The 18,453-nt window shown below is 47.7% G+C and overlaps 1 protein-coding gene across 1 annotated transcript; it reads right to left on the minus strand.

The window, feature by feature from the left end:
• Positions 1-110: 110 nt before the first annotated feature.
• On the minus strand, positions 111-4,124 carry LOC125384418 (proline-rich extensin-like protein EPR1). Its single transcript, XM_048403480.1, has 2 exons — positions 478-4,124; positions 111-120 (listed from the first exon to the last, which is right to left on the minus strand). Exons 1-2 carry the CDS (start codon positions 4,122-4,124, stop codon positions 111-113), a joined length of 3,657 nt encoding a protein of 1,218 aa, XP_048259437.1.
• Between the last annotated feature and the right edge of the window lie 14,329 nt (positions 4,125-18,453).

Below are 18,453 nucleotides of genomic sequence, written 5' to 3' on the forward strand. Positions count from 1 at the left end.
ATAAAATAAAATAAAATAAATAAATAATAATAATAATAACGATAATGATGATATTTGGTCAGTGAAGTTGAAACAATGAAAAAACCACTCAACGATGATTAATAAATTCCTTAGTCGCACCTATCAAATCCAACCCATCTTGCGTTAGTGAGTTGTGTGAGTTAATCCGCATCCTCCGGCGATGTGACGGCGGCAGGCTGAGATCGAGCCCGGAACGGTGACGGAAGTGGGCGGGACGTCCGTCCGGGGTAGAGTAGGTCTTCAGCAACCAATGCTTGCCGTAAAAGGCGACTATGCTTGTCGTAAAAAGCGACTAACGGGACCGGGTGGTCAGGCTCGCTGACTTGGTTGATGCATGTCATCGTATCGATGCTCATGATGTCAATCACTGGATTGTCTGGTCCGGACTCGATTATTTACAGGCCGTCGTCATATATCTTAAATATTGTTGAGTGCGGCGTTAAACAACAAACAAACAAAAACAAAACGTCCGTCTCCAGCCATGTGGCGTCGGCATGCTGAGATCGAGTCCGGACGGGGACAGTAGTGGATGGGCGTCGGCATGCTGAGATCGAGCTGGGACGGGGACAGTGCTGGATGGGCGTCGGCATGCTGAGATCGAGTCCGGACGGGGACAGTAGAGGATGGGCGTCGGCATGCTGAGATCGAGCTGGGACGGGGACAGTAGTGGATGGGCGTCGGCATGCTGAGATCGAGTCCGGACGGGGACAGTAGTGGATGGGCGTCGGCATGCTGAGATCGAGCTGGGACGGGGACAGTAGTGGATGGGCGTCGGCATGCTGAGATCGAGTCCGGACGGGGACAGTAGAGGATGGGCGTCGGCATGCTGAGATCGAGCTGGGACGGGGACAGTAGGGATGGGCGTCGGCATGCTGAGATCGAGCTGGGACGGGGACAGTAGTGGATGGGCGTCGGCATGCTGAGATCGAGTCCGGACGGGGACAGTAGTGGATGGGCGTCGGCATGCTGAGATCGAGCTGGGACGGGGACAGTAGTGGATGGGCGTCGGCATGCTGAGATCGAGTCCGGACGGGGACAGTAGGGATGGGCGTCGGCATGCTGAGATCGAGTCCGGACGGGGACAGTAGTGGATGGGCGTCGGCATGCTGAGATCGAGCTGGGACGGGGACAGTAGTGGATGGGCGTCGGCATGCTGAGATCGAGTCCGGACGGGGACAGTAGGGATGGGCGTCGGCATGCTGAGATCGAGCTGGGACGGGGACAGTGCTGGATGGGCGTCGGCATGCTGAGATCGAGTCCGGACGGGGACAGTAGTGGATGGGCGTCGGCATGCTGAGATCGAGCTGGGACGGGGACAGTAGTGGATGGGCGTCGGCATGCTGAGATCGAGTCCGGACGGGGACAGTAGGGATGGGCGTCGGCATGCTGAGATCGAGCTGGGACGGGGACAGTGCTGGATGGGCGTCGGCATGCTGAGATCGAGTCCGGACGGGGACAGTAGTGGATGGGCGTCGGCATGCTGAGATCGAGCTGGGACGGGGACAGTGGTGGATGGGCGTCGGCATGCTGAGATCGAGTCCGGACGGGGACAGTAGGGATGGGCGTCGGCATGCTGAGATCGAGCTGGGACGGGGACAGTGCTGGATGGGCGTCGGCATGCTGAGATCGAGCTGGGACGGGGACAGTGGTGGATGGGCGTCGGCATGCTGAGATCGAGCTGGGACGGGGACAGTGCTGGATGGGCGTCGGCATGCTGAGATCGAGCTGGGACGGGGACAGTGCTGGATGGGCGTCGGCATGCTGAGATCGAGTCCGGACGGGGACAGTAGTGGATGGGCGTCGGCATGCTGAGATCGAGCTGGGACGGGGACAGTGGTGGATGGGCGTCGGCATGCTGAGATCGAGTCCGGACGGGGACAGTAGGGATGGGCGTCGGCATGCTGAGATCGAGCTGGGACGGGGACAGTAGTGGATGGGCGTCGGCATGCTGAGATCGAGTCCGGACGGGGACAGTAGTGGATGGGCGTCGGCATGCTGAGATCGAGCTGGGACGGGGACAGTGGTGGATGGGCGTCGGCATGCTGAGATCGAGCTGGGACGGGGACAGTAGTGGATGGGCGTCGGCATGCTGAGATCGAGCTGGGACGGGGACAGTGGTGGATGGGCGTCGGCATGCTGAGATCGAGCTGGGACGGGGACAGTAGTGGATGGGCGTCGGCATGCTGAGATCGAGCTGGGACGGGGACAGTAGTGGATGGGCGTCGGCATGCTGAGATCGAGCTGGGACGGGGACAGTGGTGGATGGGCGTCGGCATGCTGAGATCGAGCTGGGACGGGGACAGTAGTGGATGGGCGTCGGCATGCTGAGATCGAGCTGGGACGGGGACAGTAGTGGATGGGCGTCGGCATGCTGAGATCGAGCTGGGACGGGGACAGTAGTGGATGGGCGTCGGCATGCTGAGATCGAGTCCGGACGGGGACAGTAGTGGATGGGCGTCGGCATGCTGAGATCGAGCTGGGACGGGGACAGTGGTGGATGGGCGTCGGCATGCTGAGATCGAGCTGGGACGGGGACAGTAGTGGATGGGCGTCGGCATGCTGAGATCGAGCTGGGACCGGGACAGTAGTGGATGGGCGTCGGCATGCTGAGATCGAGCTGGGACGGGGACAGTGGTGGATGGGCGTCGGCATGCTGAGATCGAGCTGGGACGGGGACAGTAGTGGATGGGCGTCGGCATGCTGAGATCGAGCTGGGACGGGGACAGTAGTGGATGGGCGTCGGCATGCTGAGATCGAGCTGGGACGGGGACAGTAGTGGATGGGCGTCGGCATGCTGAGATCGAGCTGGGACGGGGACAGTAGTGGATGGGCGTCGGCATGCTGAGATCGAGCTGGGACGGGGACAGTGGTGGATGGGCGTCGGCATGCTGAGATCGAGCTGGGACGGGGACAGTAGTGGATGGGCGTCGGCATGCTGAGATCGAGCTGGGACGGGGACAGTAGTGGATGGGCGTCGGCATGCTGAGATCGAGCTGGGACGGGGACAGTAGGGATGGGCGTCGGCATGCTGAGATCGAGCTGGGACGGGGACAGTGGTGGATGGGCGTCGGCATGCTGAGATCGAGCTGGGACGGGGACAGTAGTGGATGGGCGTCGGCATGCTGAGATCGAGCTGGGACGGGGACAGTAGGGATGGGCGTCGGCATGCTGAGATCGAGCTGGGACGGGGACAGTGCTGGATGGGCGTCGGCATGCTGAGATCGAGCTGGGACCGGGACAGTAGTGGATGGGCGTCGGCATGCTGAGATCGAGTCCGGACGGGGACAGTGCTGGATGGGCGTCGGCATGCTGAGATCGAGCTGGGACGGGGACAGTAGTGGATGGGCGTCGGCATGCTGAGATCGAGCTGGGACGGGGACAGTAGGGATGGGCGTCGGCATGCTGAGATCGAGCTGGGACGGGGACAGTAGTGGATGGGCGTCGGCATGCTGAGATCGAGCTGGGACGGGGACAGTAGTGGATGGGCGTCGGCATGCTGAGATCGAGCTGGGACGGGGACAGTGGTGGATGGGCGTCGGCATGCTGAGATCGAGCTGGGACGGGGACAGTAGTGGATGGGCGTCGGCATGCTGAGATCGAGCTGGGACGGGGACAGTAGGGATGGGCGTCGGCATGCTGAGATCGAGCTGGGACGGGGACAGTAGTGGATGGGCGTCGGCATGCTGAGATCGAGCTGGGACGGGGACAGTGCTGGATGGGCGTCGGCATGCTGAGATCGAGCTGGGACGGGGACAGTAGTGGATGGGCGTCGGCATGCTGAGATCGAGCTGGGACGGGGACAGTAGGGATGGGCGTCGGCATGCTGAGATCGAGTCCGGACGGGGACAGTAGTGGATGGGCGTCGGCATGCTGAGATCGAGCTGGGACGGGGACAGTAGTGGATGGGCGTCGGCATGCTGAGATCGAGTCCGGACGGGGACAGTGCTGGATGGGCGTCGGCATGCTGAGATCGAGCTGGGACGGGGACAGTAGTGGATGGGCGTCGGCATGCTGAGATCGAGCTGGGACGGGGACAGTAGTGGATGGGCGTCGGCATGCTGAGATCGAGCTGGGACGGGGACAGTAGGGATGGGCGTCGGCATGCTGAGATCGAGCTGGGACCGGGACAGTAGTGGATGGGCGTCAGCATGCTGAGATCGAGCTGGGACGGGGACAGTAGTGGATGGGCGTCGGCATGCTGAGATCGAGCCCGGACGGGGACAGTACTGGATGGGACGTCAAAATAATCAGAGGTTCTGATACACAACACAGTGATGCAAGTTATCAAATTTCAGAACACAGTTTAACACGAGACCCCATTCTTAAGTCCTAGATCATACTTCGGCGGATCATGTTTCAAGTAATCCATGCTTGACGTAACAGCCGACCGAGCGGTCACGCCGCACTCAACAATACACCAGCTATATGACGGGGGTCTGTAAATAATCGAGTCCAGACCAGACAATCCATTGATTGGCATCATGAACATCGATCTACGCAATTGGGATACGATGACATGCATCAACCAAGTCAGCGAGCCTGATCATCCGATCCCGTTAATCGCCTCTTTCGACAAACATAGTCGCCTTTTACGGCATGAATAGGCTGCTGAAGACCTATTGTAACCGGACCTTCACGGGCCTGTATTTAGAAGGCAAGGTAGACAAATAGTGTACACTTTCTACTAAGCGACCTCACCTTGTCCAGTCACCTTTGCACAGGATCCAAGGAAGGAGATCAACTTTTTTTATGTAGTTCACGCGATAACTGAGGACTGACGAGATTTGGAGTCCCCTGTGCTGAAGACCTATTCTAACACGGACCTTCACTGGTCACCCGAATCATTACCGACACCGGTCTGTGTGCAAGGATAGTGTACTGACTTTATTACCAACATCCGTCTGTATGCAAGGATAGTGTACTTGAATCATTACCGACATGGGTCCGTGTGCAAGGATAGTGTACTTGATTTATTACCAACATGGGTCTGTGTGCAAGGATAGTGTACTTGATTTATTACCAACATGGGTCTGTGTACAAGGATAGTGTACTTGATTTATTACCGACATCGATCTGTGTGCAAGGATAGCGTACTTGAATCATTACCAACATGGGTCTGTGTGCAAGGATAGTGTACTTGATTTATTACCGACATCGTTCTGTGTGCAAGGATAGTGTTCTTGAATCATTACCAACATGGGTCTGTGTGCATGGATAGTGTACTTGATTTATTACCGACATCGGTCTGTGTGCAAGGATAGTGTACTGGATTTCTTACCGACATCGGTCTGTGTACAAGGATAGTGTACTTGAATTATTACCGACATCGGTCTGTGTGCAAGGATAGTGTACTAAATTTATTAATCGGTCTGTGTGCAAGGATAGTATACCTGATTTACTACCAACATGGGTATGTGTGCAAGGATAGTGTACTTGATTCATTACCAACATCGGTCTGTGTGCAAGGATAGTGTACTTAATTTATTACCAACATCGGTCTGCGTGCAAGGATAGTGTACTTGATTTATTACCAACATCGGTCTGTGTGCAAGGATAGTGTACTGACTTTATTACCGACATTGGTCTGTGTGCAAGGACTGTGTACTTGATGGCATGGCCGAAAGCAATGAACACACAATGCCATCTAGAAAGAGGTCAAATGTCATATTTGGGATGACAGTTCTTAGTAAAGTACAGATTCTAGTACCCATCTGGGATTCGAACCCCCGCTGCCAGAGAGAGGCACCTAATCGCCAGCACACAAAATCAGCGATCTAACCCACTCAGCCACCGAGACTTCCACAAAAATGAAAGTCCGACTGTACTTGAATCATTACCGACATGGGTCTGTGTGCAAGGATAGTGTACTTGATTTATTACCAACATGGGTCTGTGTACAAGGATAGTGTACTTGATTTATTACCGACATCGATCTGTGTGCAAGGATAGTGTACTTGAATCATTACCAACATGGGTCTGTGTGCAAGGATAGTGTACTTGATTTATTACCGACATCGTTCTGTGTGCAAGGATAGTGTACTTGAATCATTACCAACATGGGTCTGTGTGCAAGGATAGTGTACTGGATTTATTACCGACATCGGTCTGTGTGCAAGGATAGTGTACTGGATTTCTTACCGACATCGGTCTGTGTACAAGGATAGTGTACTTGATGGCATGGCCGAAAGCAATGAAAACACAATGCCATCTAGAAAGAGGTCAAATGTCATATTTGGGATGACAGTTCTTAGTAAAGTACAGATTCTAGTACCCATCTGGGATTCGAACCCCCGCTGCCAGAGAGAGGCACCTAATCGCCAGCACACAAAGTCAGCGATCTAACCCACTCGTCCACCGAGACTTCCACAAAAATGAAAGTCCGACTCAACCCCCAAAAGTACTAGAATCTGTACTTTACTAAGAAAGTTTTATTAATGGTACGAGGTGACATTGGGTTTAACGTCGCGTCCAAGATTATATAGCGTCGTACATGCACGTGTGTGTGTGTGTGTGGCTTCTTGTACTAGTCCGAACTGATGCCGCGTTATAGTGCCAGCTCACTGAGATACCATGCCGCAGTTTAACATGAATACCCCACTCAGACACAGTATACTGACTCCGAGCCGACCAGTCCTTGTTTTAGCCCCTTAATGCCGAGCGCCGCTCAGACACAGTATACTGACTCCGAGCCGACCAGTCCTTGTTTTAGCCCCTTAATGCCGAGCGCCGCTCAGACACAGTATACTGACTCCGAGCCGACCAGTCCTTGTTTTAGCCCCTTAATGCCGAGCGCCGCTCAGACACAGTATACTGACTCCGAGCCGACCAGTCCTTGTTTTAGCCCCTTAATGCCGCGAGCGCCGCTCAGACACAGTATACTGACTCCGAGCCGACCAGTCCTTGTTTTAGCTCCTTAATGCCGAGCGCCGCTCAGACACAGTATACTGACTCCGAGCCGACCAGTCCTTGTTTTAGCTCCTTAATGCCGAGCGCCGCTCAGACACAGTATACTGACTCCGAGCCGACCAGTCCTTGTTTTAGCCCCTTAATGCCGAGCGCCGCTCAGACACAGTATACTGACTCCGAGCCGACCAGTCCTTGTTTTAGCCCCTTAATGCCGAGCGCCGCTCAGACACAGTATACTGACTCCGAGCCGACCAGTCCTTGTTTTAGCTCCTTAATGCCGAGCGCCGCTCAGACACAGTATACTGACTCCGAGCCGACCAGTCCTTGTTTTAGCTCCTTAATGCCGAGCGCCGCTCAGACACAGTATACTGACTCCGAGCCGACCAGTCCTTGTTTTAGCCCCTTAATGTCGAGCGCCGCTCAGACACAGTATACTGACTCCGAGCCGACCAGTCCTTGTTTTAGCCCCTTAATGCCGAGCTCATTTGTTCCAGCAATGTTCCAGCTATATGACGGCGGTCTGTAAATAATCGAGTCTGAACCAGACATTCTCGGCAAGGATGGTTTGCTGAAGACCTATTCTTCTCCGGATTTTCATGGGTCATCCCCATTTGAAGACGGGTGTGGGCATGAACTATAGAAGCGCTCCTAAAATATTGCAATAGGCATATTTAAGTTGTTCCCATGCTTCGTGCCTGGTGACAGGACGCTTATTTTCTGAATGGCTTCACATTCGACCTTGACATTTACTTCCAGCTCCGGTAATCAGCGTAAACATGTGTATGAATAGCAAACGAACTCGTTATAACGAGGCGATAATAAACTTCCGTTCGTTGTATCGGGTAATGTAAGATCGCTTCGCGATAAATCGCAAAGAACAATGTAGAACGAAGCGTGGTTTATTTGACGATAAAACAGATCGTCCATCATGACGTCATTTCTGGAGATTTGAACATGTGCTCGCAACTTGATGACGTCGCATAGTGGACGACGTAAATTTTGAGAGGTAAGTGTCAAGTAAATTGTCCCCCATAGATGTAGCTGGGCTGCGACCGTATCCAGAAGTGGGTGAGATATGACAAACGGTATCAGGAGAAAAGGTACAGATGATCGACTTGAGGATTGTGAGAATATGCGGGAAATACAAAGAGCGAGTGAGTTAATGTTGTTTTACGACGCTTTGAGCTATATCATAGCTATATCACGGCATCTTCCCGAGGCAAGGGTGTTAACTGACTATAAAAGACCAGTTTATGCCCTTTCCTCGGGAAGATGTATCACTGTGATGTGTCAGCAGTATAGCACCGACCACGTGAACCAGTGACTGAAAGCGTGAGTGTTAACACTACCGGGGCAAGAACACACACTATCAATAAAGTCGCCAAGAACGATCACCGATCTATTTCAGTCGGCTTGTAATGTGTTATGGGGTGATTCACATTTATTCATAGATATAAAGTTACCCTATTTAAACATATATATCTACAAAATAAAAAGTAAAATCCAAATGGACCCCAGAACAATGCTTAATTTCTGGTCCAGAGCTGAGGAAATCTAGACTTGCCTAATCATTTTAGACTTGAGTTTGATTAAATTGTAATGTATGCTTTTAAAAGTGTGGACTTTTATAGTCAGTTAACTCCCTTGTCTCGGGAAGATGGACTTTCATAGTCAGTTAACTCCCTTGACTTGGGAAGATGGACTTTTATAGTCAGTTAACTCCCTTGTCTCGGGAAGATGGACTTTAATAGTCAGTTAACTCCCTTGACTTGGGAAGACGGACTTTTATAGTCAGTTAACTCCCTTGTCTCGTGAAGATGGACTTGTATAGTCAGTTAGCTCCCTTGCCTCGCAAAGGTGAAGGGTCCTGGGTATCAGAGCTTCTGGAGGACCGTATCTACGACTGAATATCAAACCTTTCTAGTTAGCATGTTAACGAGGCAACCGTTAATGTTAATATTTAATGTCAGTCAGTAAGACCACATTTACACTACGGAAATACCAACACAAGACTGGATACATAATCAGACGGATGAAGGTAGAGCAGTCTGGCAGAGGTTATATTACAGTAAACTACGGTTATAACGAACACGTTTATAATGAACTTACGGATATAACGAACTTACTTTTTTGGTCCCGACTATTTGCTGTAGTTATGCTGTATACATGCTTATAACGAACTACGGTAATAACGAACTAAAATCAGAAGTCCCTTTAGTTCGTTATAACCGTACTTTACTGTATATTTAAGTAAAACAGCTCTACAACGAGCCGGCTTTAACGTCGTGAGTAGCTAAGAAACACATCATCACCATGCCAAGACCTGACTTTTGATGTCGGACACCTTTTCATAAAGCATTAATTACAGGCTTAATTAATTTATCTCTTCATATCCGACGTGTGAGGAGTGTGGTATCTTTTCATGTTTTGCCCTCAGGGCAGAGTAATATAGTCCGTCTTCAGAGACGAATATAGTGTTTTATATACACTGTATACACGAAGAAATTATGTTTTCTCGAGATGCTGTAATCAGTCATGAGTGACGAAAGCTCACGTGCCATGCATGGTATGCCCGTGCAGCATGCTACCCTCGAGTATCTCTAAAAGTAGTATATCCAAACGTTAAAATTGCTTTCTTAAGCTTGGTTTTAAACAGTTATTCCATGACATTGTGTGACCATGGCACGAAGGCGATTATCAAACGCCACAAGATGGCAAATAATCGGCATGCATAACGCAGGAATGTCTTGTAATGCCATTGGTCGGACTCTGTCGTAAGCCGTTTAGTCGAGAAACATGCTCAGATCGGTGATGTGCAGGACCGTCCCAGATCCGGAAGACCTCCTGTGACGACACATCGCAAAGACAGGGACCTTCTTCGTCTCATACGCCGAGAACCCTTTTTAACAAGTAATCGTCTGAAACAGCTGTGGTTGCCCAATCGTCGTTTCAGCACCAGAACCGTCAGGAACCGGCTGAAAGCAGCAGGAATGAGGGCTAGACGAGTCATAAAGCGTCCCTTGTTGAGAGATCATCACAAAGCTGCTCGTTTAACATGGTGTATTGCGTGACAGAACTGGAATCTGAGAACTTGGAGACGGATCCATTGGTCAGACGAAAGTCGTTTTCTGCTCCACGTCAATGATGGAAGAACGAGAGAGTGGAGGCACCGGAACACGGCCTACACCCCCAGGAACATTCAACCGACTGTTGCATACGGCGGGGGCTCAGTAAAGGTTTGGGGGATGTATCTCTCATGATTGCAGGTTGGATTTGGTCACCATAAGGGGCAACTTAACAGGGGCTCGGTACATCCGGGACGTTTTGAAGCCAGTCGTCGTTCCTCATTTTGACAACCACCCTCTTGCTACACGACCTCAGTACATGGATGACAATGCCAGGCCTCATCGTTCGCATGCAGTCGTGGATTACATGAGGGCCAATGCAATAACGACTCTACCCTGGCCAGCAATGAGCCCAGATTTGAACCCCCTTGAACATGTTTGGGATATTTAGGGGCGGCGCATACAGGCACGAGATCCCCCTGTACAAGATTTACGCCAATTGGGAGCAGCATTGCACCAGGAGTGGTTGCTGTTGACCCATCAACAGATCCAACGTCTGACTGGAGGCATTAGACGTAGGGTGGACTGCGTCATCCGGGCACGTGGCGGTTATACCCGCTACTGATCTGTTTCACGTGTCATGTCAAGTAGAGACTTTAAGGAACATTATGCGCGATGATGAGCGATGAACAATGACTGATGAGCGATGACAGATGAGCGATGAGCGATGACAGATGACCGATGAACGATGACCGATGACAGATGAGCGATGACTGATGAGCGATGACTGATGACAGATGACTGATGAGCGATGAGCGATGACAGATGAGCGATGACTGATGACAGATGAGTGATGACTGATGAGCGATGACTGATGACTGATGAGCGATGACTGATGACAGATGAACGATGACAGATGACTGATGACCGATGACAGATGAGCGATGACTGGTGAGCGATGAACGACGAGCAGTGACCGATGACTGATGAGTGATTACTGATGAGCGATGACTGATGACTGATGAGCGATGACTGATGACAGATGAACGATGACAGATGACTGATGACCGATGACAGATGACCGATGACTGGTGAGCGATGAACGACGAGCGGTGACCGATGACAGATGAGTGATTACTGATGAGCGATGACTGATGACTGATGAGCGATGACTGATGACAGATGAACGATGACAGATGACTGATGACCGATGACAGATGAGCGATGAGAGATGAGCGATGACTGATGAGCGATGACTGATACAGATGCCTGATGACCAATGACCGATGACAGATGAGCGATGACTGATGAGTGATTACTGATGAGCGATGACTGATGACTGATGAGCGATGACTGATGACAGATGAACGATGACAGATGACTGATAACCGATGAGAGATGAGCGATGACTGGTGAGCGATGACTGATGAGCGATGACTGATACAGATGCCTGATGACCAATGACCGATGACAGACGAGCGATGACTGATGAGTGATTACTGATGAGCGATGACTGATGACAGATGAACGATGACAGATGACTGATGACCGATGACAGATGAGCGATGACTGGTGAGCGATGACTGATGAGCGATGACTGATACAGATGCCTGATGACCAATGACCGATGACAGATGAGCGATGACTGGTGAGCGATGACTGATGAGCGATGACTGATACAGATGCCTGATGACCAATGACCGATGACAGGTGAGCGATGACTGATGAGTGATTACTGATGAGCGATGACTGATTACTGATGAGCGATGACTGATGAGTGATTACTAAAGATGACTGATGAGTGATTACTGATGAGCGATGACTGATGAGCGATGACTGATACAGATGCCTGATGACCAATGACCGATGACAGATGAGCGATGACTGATGAGTGATTACTGATGAGCGATGACTGATGACTGATGAGCGATGACTGATGACAGATGAACGATGACAGATGACTGATGACCGATGACAGATGAGCGATGACTGGTGAGCGATGACTGATGAGCGATGACTGATACAGATGCCTGATGACCAATGACCGATGACAGATGAGCGATGACTGATGAGTGATTACTGATGAGCGATGACTGATGACTGATGAGCGATGACTGATGACAGATGAACGATGACAGATGACTGATGACCGATGACAGATGAGCGATGACTGGTGAGCGATGAACGACGAGCGGTGACCGATGACAGATGAGTGATTACTGATGAGCGATGACTGATGAGTGATTACTGATGAGCGATGACTGATGAGTGATTACTGATGAGCGATGACTGATGAGCGATGACTGATGAGCGATGACTGATACAGATGCCTGATGACCAATGACCGATGACTGATGACCGATGGCCGATGACCGATGATCTAGGGAGCTCCTGGATGCATAATACCTCCTTTGACATATTCCGATTAGTCAGCCAGAAAGCTTTATTTATATTAATATGATAGCCATATTGTATTTAAATAGAATGAAGTGAGTTGGCAGAAGTTGTGTGTCACTACAGATATACACCACTTTGACCATCTGTAAAACTTTGTTTAAAAATCGGAGGTGCCGAATTTTCATAAAAAAAACACGTACGTTTTGTTAGTTTTCTCTAAGGTCGTATCTTTGTATTTTGTATCTCATACAACGATAGACCTTTAGGGGAATTTAACTTAAATTTAAACTGTTTTAATTTGTTAGGGTACTCATCATCACCCTTGTAATGAGTGAATTAACAAGTGAATGGATATTGTTTTACGCCGCTGTTAACAATAGTCCAGTTATATCTCGGCAGGGAACATAAATGGACTTCACACATTGTACCCATAAGACGAATATCCTGGCGAAAGTTTTAACCACTAGGCTACCCCACCGCTCCATAATATTTGAAGTAACAGACATACAAGGTTATATGGGGACGATTGGACATGGAAACTGGACTTTTATAGTCAGTTAACTCCCTTGCCTCGGGAAGGTTCTAACCAAGGTATCGGCCGTTGATGCATCTTCAGGTTGATGATGCCTGTGGATTGGATTCGACACTTTTCAATATTTTCAATATTATCTACATTCGAAGATTGATTAGTTGCACCTGTAAACAGCCTGATGTAATAAGCGCCAAGCCCCCTCTAAGACACAAGAAACTCAGCTTTCTGTTGGCCGGACATCTCCTCTTCATCGGCTATTCTGATACCCACAGTTGAAATACAGTTAAGGAAAATCTCTTGACTGCTCATAATAACCTTAATTTGTACTACCCGGCAAATACACTCCCCTCCCCAAAACAATTCCAGCCTAACACTTCAACGCGATTGTTTGGTATAGTTAACGACCACATCCCTTGAGGTTCCGTCCAAGAGCGGAACATACCGAGTCTAGCCGAACCTGATCCCCGATAAATCACTGCGAGAATACCTTCGATCCAGAAAGCGAGCATAATCCGCGCTAGTTTTGTTCGAAGGACCAAATCAATCGCAGACAAACAGCCTACCCAAAGCAATTATACAGATGTGTAGCGGCACCCATACTTCACACACATATTGACATTAGAATTAACTCTATAGTATGGAATAATGTAAGGGGCATTCTCGTGTTTTTAGCATATTTAGCTCGTTTCCAAAAGACGAGATCGCGAGAATGCGAGATCGAGAGATCGCGAGAATGTCCCTTACAGTATTCCATATAACAGAAATATATAAAACCATGGGGCTTAGGCTTTCCTTATTTTGATACATACTCGTTGGTAGAAATGTTATATTCATTTTTATTTTGTTTACAACATTTGATCATCGATACTCTGCCGCTGACATGTACAAGTTATATGTCGATTATTATTAATGAAATTGAGACGCATGACAAAACAAATAGTCACAGTCCTGTAAAAACAGGCGAAGATGTCTTCACACATAAAGTACTTATACTTGACGAAAACTGTTACGACGAACAACCACCCCTGAAACAGCGTCGTGGAAATGACACATACGCAATAATTCAGAATTTGTAGGCAATACTTCTTAGTATCTACAGGCAATATATCTCAGTATCTAAGGGCAATACATCCCAGTATCTATAGGCAATACTTCCCAGTATCTATAGGCAATGCTTCCCAGTATCTATAGGCAATACACCCAAGTATCTATAAGCAATACTTCCCAGTATCTATAGGCAATGCATCCCAGTAACCATGGGCAATACTTCCCAGTATCTAAGGCTAATACACCCCAGTATCTATAGGCAATGCTTCCCAGTATCCATGGGCAATACTTCCCAGTATCTAAGAGCAATACTTCCCGTTATCTAAAGAGAATACATCCAAGTATCTATAGGAATGCTTCCCAGTATCCATGGGCAATACTTCCCAGTATCTAAGAGCAATACTTCCCGTTATCTAAGGACAATACATCCCAGTATCTATAGGCAATACTTCCCGTTATCTAAGGACAATACATCCCAGTATCTAAGAGCAATACATCCCGTTATCTAAGGACAATACATCCCAGTATCTATAGGCAATACTTCCCAGTATATAAGGGCAATACATCTCAGTATCCATAGGCAATACTTCCCAGTATCTATAGGCAATACTTCCCAGTATCTATAGACAATGCTTCCCAGTATCTAAGGGCAATGCATCTCATTATCCATAGGCAATACTTCCCAGTATCTATAGGCAATACTTCCCAGTATCTATAGGCAATGCTTCCCAGTATCTATAGGCGATACATCCCAGTATCCATAGGCAATAGTTCCCAGTATCTATAGGCAATGCATCCCAGTAACCATGGGCAATACTTCCCAGTATCTAAGGACAATACACCCCAGTATCTATAGGCAATGCTTCCAAGTATCCATGGGCAATACTTCCCAGTATCTAAGAGCAATACTTCCCGTTATCTAAAAAGAATACATCCAAGTATCTATAGGAATGCTTCCCAGTATCCATGGGCAATACTTCCCAGTATCTAAGAGCAATACTTCCCGTTATCTAAGGACAATACATCCCAGTATCTATAGGCAATACTTCCCAGTATATAAGGGCAATACATCTCAGTATCCATAGGCAATACTTCCCAGTATCTATAGGCAATACTTCCCAGTATCTATAGACAATGCTTCCCAGTATCTAAGGGCAATACATCTCATTATCCATAGGCAATACTTCCCAGTATCTATAGGCAATACTTCCCAGTATCTATAGACAATGCTTCCCAGTATCTAAGGGCAATACATCTCAGTATCCATAGGCAATACTTCCCAGTATCTATAGGCAATACTTCCCAGTATCTATAGACAATGCTTCCCAGTATCTAAGGGCAATACATCTCATTATCCATAGGCAAATCTTCCCAGTATCTATAGGCAATACTTCCCAGTATCTATAGACAATGCTTCCCAGTATCTAAGGGCAATACATCTCAGTATCCATAGGCAATACTTCCCAGTATCTATAGGCAATACTTCCCAGTATCTATAGACAATGCTTCCCAGTATCTAAGGGCAATACATCTTATTATCCATAGGCAAATCTTCCCAGTATCTATAGGCAATACTTCCAAGTATCTATAGACAATGCTTCCCAGTATCTAAGGGCAATACATCTCAGTATCCATAGGCAATACTTCCCAGTATCTATAGGCAATACTTCCCAGTATCTATAGACAATGCTTCCCAGTATCTAAGGGCAATACATCTCATTATCCATAGGCAATACTTCCCAGTATCTATAGGCAATGCATCCCAGTATCTATAGACAATGCTTCCCAGTATCTAAGGGCAATACATCTCATTATCCATAGGCAAATCTTCCCAGTATCTATAGGCAATAGTTCCCAGTATCTAAGGGCAATACTTCCCAGTATCTAAGGACAATACTTCCCAGTATCTAAGGGCAATATATCTCATTATCCATAGGCACATCTTCCCAGTATATAGGCAATACTTCCCAGTATCTAAGGGCAATACATCCCCGTATCTATAAGCAGTTCACCCTGTGTTGTGTACGCGCACTGTTTACGCCAGCTCACAGTATCAGGTGTAACAGATTCAATCTTTAGAAACAGGGTAAAAATGAAGTATAATTCTAGGATATGTATCCATTTATTCTCCAATATTGGCCGGAGATTAAGCATTGACTCGGAGCTGTGGTGTATGAAGTGTAGTCGGTCCATGTTATTGATAACGGTGAGTTCTGGCCGATTGTGAATAAGGTAGTCAATCTGATAGCCATTTGTTGCCGTAGAATGGAATTAATCTCATTTCGTGTGATGAATGTATCTGTACATAATCAGTTGTACTTGTCAGTCCTGAGTTAGATCAATCACGATTACAAAGGGCTGGAATAATTACGTCGCTTTATCATAATTATTATATCTGTGTTCGATATTTCTTCAAGATTCTTTCGGTTTTAGGGCCTTTGTCAAACAGACTATTTTAAGAATCTCAAAAGAAAGGTAGTTGTTTTGAAGGCAATTTTGAAAATACCAAGGGTTCTTATGACGCGCCGTGTTTACAGATTCGTATGACAACCGTTCAGACTGGAGAAAGGATCTGGGTACGTCTGGTCCAGACATTATTCACAGACCGCCGTCATGTAGCTGGAATATTGCTGAGTGCGGCGTCAAACAACAGACAAATAAAGGTGCAATGTAGTTGTCAGAGATATTTGGCTTCACGACTGTCGTGATATAGCTACTATCTCGACATTAACACCCCCCCCCCCCCCCCCCCCCCCATAATCTCCACTATCCTAACATTAGAAACCCTCCATAATCTCCACTGTCTCGACATTAGAAACCCTCCATAATCTCCACTAGCCCGACATTAGAAACCCTCCATAATCTCCACTATCTCGACATTAGAAACCCTCCATAATCTCCACTATCTCGACATTAGAAACCCTCCATGAGCTCCACTAGCTCGACATTAGAAACCCTCCATAATCTCCACTATCTCGACATTAGAAACCCTCCATAATCTCCACTAGCTCGACATTAGAAACCCTCCATAATCTCCACTAGCTCGACATAAGAAACCCTCCATAATCTCCACTATCTCGACATTAGAAACCCTCCATAATCTCCACTAGCTCGACATTAGAAACCCTCAATAATCTCCACTATCACGACATTAGAAACCCTCCATAATCTCCACTATCACAACATTTATCTCGCAATGAGATCCACTATCTCGACATTTATTCCACAATGACATCCACTATCTTGACATTTATCCCGCAATGACATCCACTATCTCGACATTTATCCCACAATGACACCCACTTTCTTGACATTTATCCCACAATGACACCCACTATCTTGACATTTATCCCACAATGACATCCACTATCTTGACATTTATCCCGTAATGACATCCACTGTCCCGACATTTATCCCGTAATGACATGCAATGTCCCGACGTTTATCCCGTAATGATATGCAATGTCCCGACATTTATCCCGTCATATAAGATAGACGCATCGCAATACATCGCAAAGAAGAATGAAGCACGAAGCGTGGTTTATTTCACGATAAAACATTGTTCTATCATGGCGCCATTTCTGGAGATTCGAATATGAGCTCTCAATTTGATAAACGTCATACATTGTATATTGGGCGACGTTATTTTCAAGAGGGACGTGTCTAGTCTAGCTACCCATATATGTAGCTAGGCTGCGCAGAAAAAATGCAGTGACCAAACGATCGCACCCAAAAGTTGGAGAGATATAACAATCGGTATTAGGAGAAGAGGTACAGATGATCGACGTGAGGTTAGTGAGAATATGCAGGAAATACCAAAATTAACCCACCTGTTCGTAAAATGGACTTGTCCGACATTTCCGAAGTCGGATTCTATTCAGGGAGTCATCATTATTAATATTTGGATAAATATTTTGAAAGCTTGTACACATATCAACATCCAAAAGAAGCTGTACACAATGTTGATATTTCGTACAAGAAATAAACGACTCGTGGTCGTTGTTTATCGCATAATAAAACACTGTCTATTTCTTAAATGACACTAGCTCGACGTTAGGATTTGATGTTTAGCCTAAATAATAGTTTGTTTATTTGTTGTTTAACGCCGCAATCAGCAATATTCCAGCTATATGACGGTCTTTAAATTATCGAGCCTGGACCAGACACTCCAGTGATTGACACCATGAACATCGATCCACGCAATTGGGATCGATGACATGCATCAACCAAGTCAGCGAGCCTGACCACCCGATCCCGTTAGTCGCCTCTTACGATAAGCATAGTCACCTTTTAAGGCAATTGCTGAAGACCTATTCTACCCAAGATCTTCACGGGTCCCTAAATAATAACAATCGAAGGTTAAAAAATTGTAGTGTCATAACAAAATGTCCATAAATCTTATTTTTGTGAGTAGTTAACATTCTCACGAGACAGTTAGTAGACATACAACTAAAATATAATCTTGTATAACATACACACACACGC

Source organism: Haliotis rufescens, unplaced genomic scaffold (assembly GCF_023055435.1).
Source record: "Haliotis rufescens isolate VD_foot unplaced genomic scaffold, xgHalRufe1.0.p SCAF_3, whole genome shotgun sequence".
In the NCBI taxonomy this organism is placed as follows: domain Eukaryota; kingdom Metazoa; phylum Mollusca; class Gastropoda; order Lepetellida; family Haliotidae; genus Haliotis; species Haliotis rufescens.